Source organism: Colletotrichum scovillei (genome assembly GCF_011075155.1).
Source record: "Colletotrichum scovillei strain TJNH1 chromosome Unknown Contig00007, whole genome shotgun sequence".
In the NCBI taxonomy this organism is placed as follows: Eukaryota; Fungi; Ascomycota; class Sordariomycetes; order Glomerellales; family Glomerellaceae; genus Colletotrichum; species Colletotrichum scovillei.
The window spans coordinates 937,302-951,089 of NW_023336265.1; the positions used below are offsets into that span (position 1 = coordinate 937,302).

General features: G+C 55.3%; 3 protein-coding genes across 3 annotated transcripts; all 3 read right to left on the reverse strand.

Moving 5' to 3' along the window:
• Window positions 1-210: 210 nt before the first annotated feature.
• Window positions 211-5,019, reverse strand: HER10_EVM0004025 (TBC domain-containing protein). Its single transcript, XM_035473685.1, has 3 exons — window positions 3,488-5,019; window positions 2,820-3,430; window positions 211-2,668 (listed from the first exon to the last, which is right to left on the reverse strand). The coding sequence occupies exons 1-3, from the start codon at window positions 4,079-4,081 to the stop codon at window positions 688-690; spliced, it is 3,186 nt and encodes a 1,061-aa protein (XP_035331388.1). The 5' UTR covers window positions 4,082-5,019; the 3' UTR covers window positions 211-687.
• A 2,340-nt stretch (window positions 5,020-7,359) lies between these two features.
• HER10_EVM0006444 (uncharacterized protein) lies at window positions 7,360-11,729 on the reverse strand. Its single transcript, XM_035476028.1, has 3 exons — window positions 9,731-11,729; window positions 8,459-9,431; window positions 7,360-8,397 (listed from the first exon to the last, which is right to left on the reverse strand). Exons 1-3 carry the CDS (start codon window positions 9,996-9,998, stop codon window positions 7,965-7,967), a joined length of 1,674 nt encoding a protein of 557 aa, XP_035331531.1. The 5' UTR covers window positions 9,999-11,729; the 3' UTR covers window positions 7,360-7,964.
• Window positions 11,730-12,615: 886 nt separating this feature from the next.
• HER10_EVM0010446 (acetyl esterase) lies at window positions 12,616-13,726 on the reverse strand (the record flags this gene model as incomplete). The annotated part of the gene is made up of 2 exons (XM_035479906.1): window positions 12,616-12,689; window positions 12,760-13,726. The coding sequence occupies 2 exons, from the start codon at window positions 13,724-13,726 to the stop codon at window positions 12,616-12,618; spliced, it is 1,041 nt and encodes a 346-aa protein (XP_035331791.1).
• Window positions 13,727-13,788: the final 62 nt, after the last annotated feature.

Consider the following 13,788-nt stretch of genomic DNA (forward strand, 5'->3'; position numbering starts at 1 on the left):
TCCAGATGCTATGGTGATCGCCTGATAGCTAATCTACACAGGAGAGGACACATTGGCAGTCACTTTGCAGCGTATCGTGGATTGATCCAAGGTGTTGATTGATTATCCCTTCATGACTTTGAATTTCTTTCCCAATGGTATTCTGATACTATCTGTACTTTGACAAAAAAAGGTCCTGCTCCTCCCAAGAAACCTCCAAATCCCTCTCTGCTCATGATGGGGGAAGGGGAAGAGAGGATTGAAAAGAACAAACAAATGGGGCCGACGGATGTCCCTAGTTTCATAAAGGGCGGAGACGATAATCCGTCCGCTCCCGCCGTCGGGGTCTGGACAGTGCCCTTTCCTCAACTCCGATGCCATGAATGGTATGAATGGAATAATAAAAATCAGTAAACAGTCTAGAATGCCAATGCCATGCAATGGGTTGTGTTTCGAAAAGAAGAAGAAAAAGAATGCTCCTCCAGGCCTGGACTCCAGGCGTGGAGCAGGCCTACTTCCACAGATGCAAAAAGCCGCCATCTTGCCCCGTCTTTCCGAATGCAGTGATGAAGGTGTGACGAGCAGACGGGCCTGGTACCCGTTGCAAGAACCAGAATGCAAAATACTCTAGATGCTCCGAATGCTCCTCTAATCTTGTTGTGTTTGGAACGCCGATGTGATCATGAAAGAGGTCGACCAGGGTCCTGATTATCTCCTCCAACCCCAGAAGCCTCCCGCCGCGGGCGCGGGAGCTGCTGCGGCTGCTACTGCTGGGGCGGGCGTCGGCGCGGCAGGCTTGACGGGCTCTGCCGCTGCTCCCGTGAGGCGACCAAATACGCCCATGGCCGCCGACGCTGCCGCTCCTGCCGCCGTTGCTGCAGGTTGTGCCTGTGCTGCCTCTCCAGTAACGAGGCTGTATGCCTTTCTTAAGCTCTCGAGCTTCTGTTTCGTCTCTTCGGCCTCTTGCCTGGCGATAGCTTCGGAAGTCTTGGCCTGCACGAGCTCCAACAGCAACGCCTCGTGCTGGTCATCCGTCGGTGGCGGAGCCGGCACGGGAGGCGGCGCCTGTGTAGCCGGTGGTGGCGTCGAGTCGTGAGGCTTCGGCATTGATGAGGAACGCTTGCTGAATATCGATCCAGCTTGGGACGGAGTTGACTTGCTCCTGCCAAGTTTCAACTCTCTCAAGCCGCTCGCACCACTAGCAGAACTCTTCCTCACAGGCGAATCGCCATCGGGCTGAGTATTACTCTCCGCACCGGCGGCGGAGGCCCGCGCCCTCATCGTGTGTATTTGTTTCTCCAGTCGCTGTTTGTCCTGGTGCAAGATGCGTGTATGCGAATGGGATTCCCGTACTTGATCCTTGAGTGTTGTAATTTCTTGTTCTAGGTCGTGCATTTTCCGGTTGTAGTCCTGGGACTGTGATACCGCGCTGGCGAGCTGGTCCTTGAGTTGCTGCAATTCCTGTTGCATTTGCGATTTGGATTCGCCTCTGGACATTCTGCGTTCGACGCCGCCGCCGCCGCCATGGCGCCCGAATCGTTCTTCGACATTATCGAGGAGCTGTGATAGGTCTCCTGGTGACGGGGTATCTTGCTCGCCTGTCTTGGCAGTGGACACATCTCCCTCGCCTCCCTCGCGTGCCTCATTTGCGGGGTCATCGGTCGCCTTGAGAGTATCGACGCTCGCATCGGTACCGACAGAGTCGTTGCTGGCCTTCTTGCGCAGACCATCCAGTAGCGACCGGACGGCCTGCTTATCGTCCTCGCGCTGTTCCCGTTCCTTTTGGAGTTCGTTTGCGAGCGATGCATGGTTTCGTTGCAATTCGGTCAATGCAGTGAGGAGGTCTTCGATCTGGGTGTGCAATGCATTCTCCTTGTTGTTCTTTCCGCCATTGAAGGCCTTGCCGCTGCTAGGGATGGGCGTCGATTCGCGGATGGATGCGCTGTCGGTGTTTGATGAATCTCGGGAGACGGTGGTGGCTTCGGTGGATGCAGAACTGAGAACGCTGACGGAGCTGGCTTCCATCGAATTGAGGGTGGAGGCCAGGCTCTGCTTCGATGTGCTCCTGCGCAGCATGCTCAAAGGCCGTGACGGAGCGGTGAGGCCCGGGCTGAGGGTGGAGGAGGACTTCGGGGAGATGATGGTGGAGGAAGCCCAAATGCGGCCGAGGAATCGGGAGGCTGCAGTGGTCACGTCGGAGGAACGCGCCGCATTAGCGCTAGCAATTTGCGCGTCTCTGTACCCCTGCTCCAACTGTAGCAATGTCTCTCTGGTGACAACGCCCGATAAACTGACAAAGTCCTGCACAAATTCATCTGCGTTGTAATGGTAGCAATCCCACAGACCCCTCGAAAGGAGAAGTTGCATGACATCCTCGAGCTCGGTGCACGCTAAAATCCGGGCCTGATTCTTCTGCATCAGGGATAGGGCGACCCGCATCAGGGTCTCCGGGGCCCCCTCGGCAAAGATGACATCGTAGATGCGAAACAGCATCGGCAGGGGACATGTAACAGCAAAAAAGCTGAGGAACCATTGTGAAACGTACGCCGGATCGACTTGCAATTCCTCCAGATGGTTCGATACTGGTGTCATGTGCTCTCGAAGAAGCTCTCGAAACTGGTAGATGCGGACATGCAGTCCTGACAGGTCTGGCAGGAAACAGCTTCGCAGATCATATCGTTCCATCAATCTGCCCATCTCAACATGTTAGCCCCAACGTTGCATTTGCATTTGCATCGAAACCTTGTTTTGCTTTTTCTCTCGGACCCCTTTTCCCAGGAAATCGGGTGAGGGGGGTCGGGCGGCTGGTCGGGTTTGCTTTTTGGGATTTTGACACGTACCGGACTAAAACACAGAATGCCTGTTTATCGGGCATGTGCATCAAAAGAGGGCCGACAAGAAATGCCAGCCCTTGACAGTAACCAATTTTCGTATCGTAGAGACTGAAGCATTTGAGAACCCGGCCGAGCATGCGTTGTCCGTCGCCTTCGGGGTCGCGAAACATGTCGACTCCAGGGAAACTTCGACCAAGGTCTTTGCCAATAATGGGCTCGTAAGGACTCGACTCGCCCGTGAATCGCTCATACTGCTCCTCAAGTGCGGAATCTCTTGCGCCTGCCATGCTTTGCCATACGACACCTCGTAGCGGAGGGGGGATGCCTTTGCGTATCTTGTTCGATAGAAGCGTTGGCAATCGAGCTGCCGTTTGTTGATAGTCCTTGACCAATGCGGCGTAAAACTCGAGATCGGTCATTGGTGGCGGCGGGAGCATCGAGTATCGCAAGGCCGGTGGTGTTGGTCCGTGGACCATGTGTCGTAATTGTGCCATTGATGGCGGTCTCGGGCGATTGGAAGCGGCCACTTGTTCCACGGCTTGAACTTTGATGGTCTTGGGGTTCGTAGCCAACTTATCGTTCTCCTGCTCAAGCATAGCCAGTAACATGGCTGTAGACTAGAAATTGTGAGCTTCGACAAAGTTGCTGCTGGAGTAACTGCAGCATGTACTTACTCTGTCTGTATCCGCGTCCCTAGGTTCTTGTGCTTCGGATTTCTGCAGTTCCTCCCAGTTGACTTCCTCCTCGTCGTCCTCTTCGGCTTCGTCCACCACAGGCCTCTTGAATTCTATGGGCGTCTCGAGTAGGGTTCCCCTAGCTGGTAGTGAAGTGATGCGGTCTCCCTCTTCTTCAGCTTCGTCCTCGCAGTCCACAAGCTCGTCTTGAAGATTCCGAGTAGCGTTCGTAACAGGTAACGGCGTCGTGGGGTCGCTCGGTGGCGTGTCGTCGGTTTCGTTCTCTGGCTGGTTCTGTGCCTTGACCTCTAGCGTCTCTGTCGGAAAGGGAAGCTTTTCAATCTTGACAGTGCTAGGTCTCCTCCTCGGGGGTGAATCGGGGCCAACATTGGTGTCGAGGGTCAGAGTAGGCGGCTCGGAAAGCCTAACAGTGACCATGGAATCGTGGGCCAACATCTTGGGCGTCGTCTCCCGGTGGTCGTCGTCGTCTTGGTTGGCGTTGGCGTTGGCGGCAGCGGGTCTCGTGTCGGGTTTGGCATGCGTCAGCTCGGTGTTGTGGTCGACCTCATCCCGTTGCTGCAGCGCCAGGTCCATGGCCAGGCCGCCCGACTGCTTGATTGGTGTTTTTGCAACAAGAAATCACAGTAGTGACTGGAATGTGGACTCGTCGAGGGTGATCCCACAGTATGCGTGTAGGACGGTCAACGACGACGAGTGCGCGCGGCCGTGGCCCTGTTTCCAAGACTCATAAAATCGCAGGCCAATCTCGTCTCTCGACAAGTTTGCCGAATTCGAGGCTCGATGTAGTTCAACGTTCTCGGTGGGCGGCTCGCGAGCCGAAAGACTGTCGTACCCAATGAACTGCGTACGGGGTAGGGGAAGGAGGGCGAGCGGCAGGAGAATGAGTTGAAAAGCCACAAGCAATGCGGATGATCAGGGATGTGCACAAGGTTGGCAGCGGTAACACAGCAAGCAGAGAGAACAAGACTCGGTGCGGGTGGTGGTTGTGTCCAACAAAGTGACTGGCTGGCTGCTGCTTGCTGCAACGGCGGGTGGGTGTGGCTTTGGGTCCCGAAATATCTCCTCCAACGGTTTCCTTGTTCAATGGAGAGCAAGGGGGTATCGAGTAACGAACGACACGGCAGCGCAGCAGCGGGAGGGGAAAAAAAGAAAACAGGGGGAATCCACAGATGGGCAGCCTCCTTGAACGAGCCGCGAGCGAAGTCGGGGGAAAGGATGATGAGTAGGCACGTAGGTAAGCCTAGGACAGCCGAGAGGGCAAAGGGCGAACTTTGAGAGATTGAATGGGAACTGGAGGGAGAACCAGGAACTTGGAAGAATCAACCTGGAAGAATCAAGAAGGGATTGGACGGCGACAGGAGGGGATTGAGATTGGGATTGGGATTGGGCCTGCAGGCGCGTCAGTCAAGTTGGTCAAGTGCTCCTGTGGTTATGTCGTTTCATCGAGGGGCCAAGGACGCTGAAACGCTGGGGTGGGCGGCCCAGGGTAGGTGGATGCCGATGGATTGGCAATTGCAACCTCTCGAATCTCCTGGGTAGCACCTCAGTCTAGGTATTCTTGCAGAGTAGGGCAGCAGCGGGCAGCTTCTCCCTCTGTTATCCGTAGGTACTTCCTCCACTTGCACTTTGGATTTACGACTACATACAGGCCCTGTGCCACCGGGAGACGTGGACTTGGGAAGGGGGAGGCGGTCACTGAAAGACACAAACGAGAGAAAGAGGCAGCCACAGCTGAGCAGTCAGGCAGTGGCAGTTCAGACGTTGCCAGGGCCAAAGAGTTCGCCTATTCTAGCGCGGATAGCTTGGGAAGCTCGGGTGTGGTTTAGCTAAGACCACCGCGGATACCAGGAGGCGTTTGTTTCCAAGCCCGGTCGATCCCCAAGGGCCTGGTGGCGGCTTTTTGGTGATGGTGTTGCAGTACGGAGTAGTGGTCTCACGGAGTAGTAAAAAAAAGTCTTGGTCTGATGGATAGGCACATACGAAAGAATGCGGGATGTGCGACAGGGGGCAAGGCAGAGGGGTGATGATCAGATGAGATTGGGTTGCGTTGGCAATGGGGATTGGGCGAATCTCGACTGGTCTGGAATGAAGTGAGCGGTCAAAGGGGGACTCGGGAATCCATGCTGGGGAAAGGGAACTACGGATCGATGATTCCTAGAGCCCTGCTGTGGCATGTTCTTTCCACTTGCATGCTTCCCTTTCATCGTTTGAGTATGGAATTCAATGGTCACATCCCAGGGCGGTCATGAGAGAAAGGGAGCTCTCAAACAAGATACTACCTATGCATGTACGAAGTGTGCCCACGGATAATTATTGCCTAGAATGCAGCTAGGCAGCCTCGGATGCCATGGAGGGAGTTGACAAACGACGCGATGCCCGGGTAAGAAGCGTTTAATTGATGACAACATTTTCATATGAACCGGATAGCAAGAGAGGGGAACTCAATTTCCCGAAGGGCGGGCACCGGGGGGTAAGGGTTCACAAACGAGAAACCGCGAATCCCACGCGCTCATTCGCCCTCTTGTCTGACGTGTAACCCAGGAATTGTTTACATCACTTCGTCACTCGTCACTCGCCTACCTGGGTATTTGTACCTCGCTTGATCATGAATACATCAATTGTACGGAGTACGGAGTATGGCAATTTGTATCAACAAACCCCCTATTTCTAGCACCACCGGTCAAAAAGGATCAACACTGCCAACGAAACAAAGGACCAATAGCTATCTATCTGTTAGACCGTGGCTGGCCAGACCAACCCAAGAGAAAAATACAGCAAGTCATCTCGAAAGCTCGGACGAAATTAGCAGCAAAAAAAAGGCACGCCTGGAAAAAAAAAAAGCGGCCACTTTCTGCAAGGTACGGGACCGCTAGCACCCGTCAGCAATCCAATCACGGGTCATGCCCCCCCCCCCCCTCCTGCAGGCTGCAGCACACCTGCACAGAAACAAGCTTCCACGCGTGCTGCACGACGGCAGGCACATTTCCGTCATCTCCCATCCCATCCTCCTCCAGTCCAGAGTCCAACCTCCAGAAGGCCGTCTCGATGGCCCGCCGAATGACAAACGCTGGAATTAAACACGCCGGCGGGGAGCTTGCAGGTTCCACTCTATTCATCATTTCGTGATTTTTCCCTTCCCTCCTCTCCTTTGCCGGGTATTACCGAGTACCCAACCGCATCCACAAACGTCCAGCCCAACGGGCGGTCCAAGGGGTCCTTCCTCGGCTTCAGCCTTCATACTACAGTGACACGAGTGATTTACGCAGTATCCGTACTCCGTAAACCTTTTGGATATCTACGATCCACGAGTGATGTACTTCGTGGTCAAGGCATGGTACGCATACACACAACATGCGTATCCGCGTAGGTACAGAGAATGTCATCTCTATGTATCTCCGCTGCCTAACCTCTCAATATCACCATCATAAGACTTTCTTGCATTTCCAAATTCCATGTACACACAGACGCTACGGTTCAGATCCCGTAGCTTCCATCCAGAGTCTGCATATCACAAATCCTTCTTCATAACGATGGGACAGGGGTTGGGCAGTGGCACCGTACCACAGCTCCAGCTCACGGCCCTTCGGAAAACCCACAGACGTGTAAGAGCATGCCATTCACTCGGGACAGACAGCGTCAGATTCAAAACCTGCCGTGGCGGGAGATTGAGAGAGAGGTCATCCTTACGCCACCTGCCTGTCGTCCTTGCGCAAGACCCAAGCGCAAATCTCTGTGAACGGAGATGTAATACTGATGAATCCAACTTTGACAAAGTACCTTTCGCACGGGGATGGACTCTGAGCGGAAGACACACGAATCGAGTTGAGATAATTTGATGCTCTGGGCACAAATGCCTCTTTCTCAATGATACCCATCCACGAATGACTTCATCGCTTTATGTTACTTAATGTCTGTACAGCCGCAACAAAACGCATAGCATGGCACGGCCGTCGATGAAGCTGTCTCGGTATCGGTTGTCACCGGCCCGAGTCAAAACGTATCCGATCCTGGGGCCGCGAGGATTCCAACGAGTACACAAACCTCCGTGATAATTGACAAAAGAACATAGCGCTTGCCCTTTGAAATTATCCAATCTTCAATTCGTCTCATCCACCTCTCTCGAGCCAATGTGCTTCCCCTATGCCGACCTATATAACACACAGTATGCCGCAACTCCATCGGCTCCAAAGAGTATAGTCTATGCAAACTTGGCTGACGGCCTCCTCTAAATCCATCAAACGCCGCGCAATTGCAACTCGTACAGCTCCAAACACAACAAAGTTTGTAGCGGACATCTCCAGCTATGGCTCTCCAACGTAGAGGGTGCCAGCGGGAGAACCCGCCACCCAAGCCAAAGACTGTGACTTTTTTTCTTTTATACATCTCCCTAGGGTCCTGAACGCCACCATGTCACCCGATGGTCGAGTCCGATCCATGTCGCTTCCTCACGCCTTGATCATGATAGAGACATGCCCTGCTGCTGATGTGCTCCGGGCATGTTCTGCATTTGCATGGGCCGTTGAGCTTGAGCCATGGCGGGGCTCGCGTGGTGGCTCGGCGGCCGCTGACCTTGTCCCTGCTGCCCCGGCTGACCCTGAGGGCGGCCCGCGGCCTGGAATGGTGGCTCCTTCTTGGGGTCCGCATTTGGAAACAGCGCTTGAAGCTTTCTGTACAGCTCAGATAGGTATTTGGATCGTTCCTCGCGGTCTGTCATCGGGTCTGGATTGTTCTCGGGAATGTCGCCTGGCGGAGTTGAGTTTCGAATCTTGAGCGCCATATTCAGTGGCGGGGAGGACAGGTAAGCGGGTGATGGAGGAACCTGGACGTTTCCCTTGCGATCGGCCAAAGCGGCTAGGTATGCGAGATTCGCTTGAAGTCGTCGCATACAGCTGTGAAGCAAGATGTCAGTACTCCTTTGATTTCCATCTCATGTCTGTCTTAGTGACTTACTGGCTGTAGTCCTGCTGAACCGACCCTTCTTCTTGGGTCGGTTTCCTCGCCTGATCTCCTTCTCCCGGTGTCTCTTTCTTCAACTCGCTTAGCGTATGTTGCAACTGCATCGACTCGAACAACAGCTCTTGGTTGATCTCCAACAACAGTGAAAACCTCTCCTGTTCGCGGGACTCGCTGCCGGGACTAAGGGGCGTCGATACCGACGATGTGCCATTTGCAGTCGCGTTCTGGTTATGTTGAGGGAATGTCGGGGTCTGGGGGGTCGTCACGGACGCGATGGAAGCCGAGTGCTGGTGCGCTGACGCTGCAGGAGTCTGGCCATGTGACTGAGGTTGCGATGTGGGGTAGTGCTGCTGTGGTTGCTGTTGCGCGTGTTGTTGTTGAGGCTGGTTTTGCTGATGTTGTTGTTGCTGCGCTTGCTGCTGTTGGTGTTGCTGCTGCTGCTGGGCGTGTTGCTGTTGCTGCTGCTGTTGATGTTGGGCTTGTTGTTGCTGATGCTGTTGTTGCTGGTTTTGCGATTGTGGCGGCTGCTGTTGCTGACCCTGCTGTTGCTGGTGATGTTGCTGGTTCTGCTGGTGTTGCTGCTGAGGGTTCTGGGGATGTTGAGGTTGGTGCTGCTGATGCTGCTGTTGTTGCTGTTGCTGCATCGCATTGTTTGGAGAGCCTTGTCCGCCTTGCGCCGCGCTCATCGGCCTCTGAGGTGTCGAGCCCAACTGCATGCCGCCCTGGTTTCCATGATTTCCTTGTCCCTGCCCTTGTTGCTGCTGCTGCTGCTGTTGTTGTTGCTGTTGCTGGTGTGCCTGCTGCGCTTGCATGCGCTGCTGCATCATCATCTGCTGCTGTTGTTGAGGCGTCATGCCCGCCGCGTTCATCGGGAAGCCTTGCATTCCTCCAAAGTTGGGATGTTGACCGCCCGGCGCGGGCATGTTGCCGCCGTATGGATTGCCCTGGTAAGGATTCTGGAAGCCCACTGGTAGAGACATTGGTGTCAGCAAACGCGTGTTCCCATGGATAGATGCTGGAAGATGCTGCGGTGCCATGTCGTTTGGCGGGTGTATGTTGACGATGATGATGGTGACTATGGTGACGGAGTGACTGCAAGACAGACGCGATCTCGTGGCACCACGATCTTTGTCTCGATCATCTCCGGGCAACACATGCTGCCACGGGGCAGCATCAGAGGGCGTGACGCAGACACGAGACTCTCTGACCGATGGCAGACGTGGACACACACGGGGAGAGACAGGGCAAGGAAAGGGGGGAGCTCACTTTGACCATTGGCAGCCATGTGTGGCATGCCGGCGTTCTGCATCATGCCTGCAGGGCCAGCGCCCGACATCATGGCGGGATTGGGACCGCCGACGAAGCCGGGCTGGCCTCCGGGCATACCAGCGAATTGATTAGGGTTGTACATCATCTGCTGGCCCGGCTGGGTTGGGACAGAGCCTGGCTGCATGTGAGGGTTCTGGTTTGGAGGTGGGGCGCCGGTGTTGAAGTTCGGAGGGACATTGGAGAAGCCGTAGCCGGGAGCGTACATGGCTGGGACGGGATGGGATAGGATGGGCGCGGAGCTATTATTATTATTATGGTTTTGGGGGGACGGGGCTTGCTTGACGCGACGGTCCCAAGGAACAGGTCGAACGGGGGGGTCCCAAGGGGCCTAGTCGAGAAGAGCGTGTGAGCGTGTATCCGTACGGATAAGGTACTGTAGCAATAGACTCGGGCTTGAGACTCGGTCAGACACGGGCTGACTGGCTGGCTGGCTGGCTGGTTCGCTTGTTGTCTCGCGCTTGGCTGGGTTGGACTGGGTTGGCCTAAACTGGGCGGAGGAGGTGAGGGAGAGGCGCGGCCGCAGCGGGCGGGCGACGTTTCGTCAAGTCGATCGCAACAAGAGAGAAGAACGGCGGGCGGGCGGCGGGGAGTGCGTGGAGTAAGGCGAGGTGGTCCTGGCCTGTCCGGGCCGCAGGTTTGTTAGGCTGGTGGGATGACTGGCTCGTTTGCTTGCTGCTTGACGTGCGTGATGAGCGGTGGGGGACAGGGGTTGTATCGTCCGGCGTCAATGGGCTGGCTTGTCTCTCCGATAGACTGTGACCGAACTGACAGCCAGACTCTTTGGCCTATGAGCGAATTGAATCGGCTTGCGGCTTGCCAGTGATGGATTTATTTCGTATTAAGGTACAACCATGCATACGGAACGAATCCAGCAGTTCCTTTCTCTGCACTCGGGGGTTGGCTGTTTGGTATGGCGTACGGTATGAGGTACCTGGGGGCTGGGATGAGGCCGGCCCTGTTTGTCTCGGTCTCGTCCGTACTCGTCCACTACCTTAGGTAAACCTCTCAGTAGTTACAGTAAGTAGAGGGAAGTAGAGCAGACGGGGGTGTGAGAATGTGGAAATCAGGGGTCCAAAGTGAATGAGATGGGTACGGTGAGAAAGGGTGAAGGGCTAGGTACGGGTAATGGGTGGGAGATGACGTGGAGTGATGGGGCGCCAGATGAGAGGTTGCCAAGTGAGAGATGAGGCAGGAAGGGATTGTGAGAAGCGTATCCGTAATTGCTCGATGATTGATTGACAATGTCCAATCTGGTAAAGAAGGAGCCAAGGAGCGTCCAAAAAAGTGCCACAGCGCGGGCCGGTGAGACAAGACTAGAGCAAGCAGATGGCAATCTGGTGGTGGTCTGCGCCGGGCTGCCACTTGAATCAGGAACGACGCCGACCTGGATAAGGTACGGAGTATCCGTAAGGTAGGCAAGCTGGCAAGGTCCCACGCGGTAGGTACCTTTTTAGAAAGTAAAGGTAAGATGTGAGGATACGCGGAGAGCGGAAGGGGTGGGTGGCTGGTGCAAGACGGCACGGTAGGGTGCGGTTGGAAGCGAAGGGACAGGACGCAAAGCAACCCTTTGCGTACGTTTGACACGACGACAGGACAAACAGAAAGGACCTCAAATGCGGCCTTGGTGTGAGTGACGGCGGGCGTGGAGCATCAAGCGGAGAGAGAGAGAGGTAAGGTAAGGTACGGATAGGGAGGCCAGGCGTGGAACGGCACGGCACGGTATCGGTGTGTCGGTGTGCGGTAAGGCAAGGTGAGATGAGGTGAGGTGAGGTAAAGGTGAGAGCGGGTGTGGCGGCGCGGCGGTAACCTTGTCTAGAGTTCCAGTCCAGTTGCGATCCGGCGATTAATATTGTCTGGGTGTGTGTGAGAAATGAGGAGCGAGCGAGCGAGATATCGGGGTGTCGGTGTGTCGTGTTGTGTGAGGTGTCAACCAGGCATTCATAGGCAAGAGGGACGTGGAAAGGCAGAAACAGAATTTTCCTGCGTTGCTTTTCCACATGGGCCCTGGGGGGAGCTTGAGAAACGGCGGGGCGTTCTGGGAAGGGGGGAGGGGGGCACGGGGGGCACGCGCCGGGGTCTTTGGAAACCTGTTGCGAACCTGCGCTTGGAACCCAGAAAGTGCGAAAGGTGGTCAGTACGTACCTCGGGACGTCAATCGAGCAGTTGAAGAGCCGAGACGAAACTGCCCTTTGATTGGATCAAAGCTAAGGACCCACTCCAACATCACAGGGGTGTGCCTGCAGCGGTCAAGGGTCATGTCTCCCCTCCCCTTCCTCGAACTTCTCAAGAATAGGTAATATGTAGAAGGCACGATTGAATCAATTACCTACCGGTACCTTGTACCCGTACCTTTGTTGATGCTCGAGAATCTGATTAGCAGAGAGCATTCATCCTGCAAGTAAGAGGCTAGCATGATTCAAAGTCAATTGGGGACATTAAGAATCGCCTTGCAGTGATGTGATATGGCACCTCTGAATACGTCTAAATGTCGAGACTAGGACTGTGTCTGCCGCTAGACGAAGCACCTCGCATGGTCTGGCATCGCTGTACCTGCTAGAGCCTTGGAGTACCTGGAATTTCACCGAAAGCTAGGTACGTAGACGCCCTGATGCCAGGTCAGGGACCAGGCCAGATGGACCTTCCTGCAGTTCCTAGACTTTCTTGTATTTCCTACCATTACATGCCGACTCTTGTTCTTCCAAGACAGACATTCTGAAGGCTTCATTCCATTAGCCATTAATCTTACCTCCAACATTGCCACCAGCCCATGGACCCTTCAAGCATAAACCCCACCCAACAGTAGCTGGCCGGATACGAGGCCCTCACGACGTATATGTTGTACCGTACGTCGAGTTGCCGTACACAACGTCGATGAAGTTCTGCGCTATAATCTCATCTTTCGATATCATTTACGTTAGCCCAACATCCATACAAAAAGAAGAGCCCGCCAAACACTCTAGACTTACCCGCACGTTCCGAAGGATGCAACTCGTCATACCACAAAAAGCTCGACTTGGCCTCCGACGAGTCAACGCAGGCCCTCGTCACCGCGTCGCAGGTCCGGTATGGTGCCGTCACGTTCGCAGGCGACGATAGGTAACTCGAAGGATCTGCGTGGACGTCCCGCAGCAGAGAGTGCACGTCAAAGATTGAAAAGCTCGCCCCGGGCCAGCGCTTCTTGACGAGCAGGTGGAACGGCGCGCCGTAGTCAAACATGGTGTTGACGCTCGTGCTGTACTCAAGCATCTTGAACTCCGTCTCCGTCGTGTTGTACGCCGTCTTGTTGGTCCAGAACTGGCTGTCCCCGAACCCGCTCTTCCCCGGTCCCGTCGCGGCGTACAGCGGCGACTGCTCAAGTGGTGCGATGTTCAAGAGGACAAAGTGGCGCCCGCCGGTCTCGTAGACGTTGTCGAAGACCTCCCAGATGCAGTCCACGTAGCTGGAGATAGTCGTGCCGGCGGCGTTGGTGTCGGTGAGGAACGCGCCGTAGCCCAGGTCGTTTGTGCCGATCCAGAGCGCGTAGACCGTGTTGTCCGCCTTTCTGTTCGGATAGAGCGTCTCAAAGGCCGTGTCAGCCTTGTATGCCGGTATCTCGTAGTCGAGTACGGATGGGAACGGCTGCTTGATGGCTGCGAAGTCGCGCGATATGATCTTGTTGGAGCAGGTGGCGCCGCTTACGGCGTAGCCGTAGTAGTTCGCTCCCGTTGAGTTGGCCGCGATCCGGCCCCAGGCATAGCCGCCGCTCGCAGTCGAGTTGCTCGGCGGTAGCAGAGTGCCGGCTGGAGGAGCCGTGCCGTTGTTGTTGATAAAGTACGAGAGCCGGCCTTCGTCGGTGTAACTGTCGCCGAAGGCCACCAGGTTTTCAAACTTTTTGAGACCGCATTGGGAGGCCGTAGCCACCGAGGCCAGAGCTGCGACGACGAGGGGGAGCATAACGGCAGTAAGAGACTCGCAGGACGAAGACACTCGGCCGGACAGACACTTTCGAAAGGTCA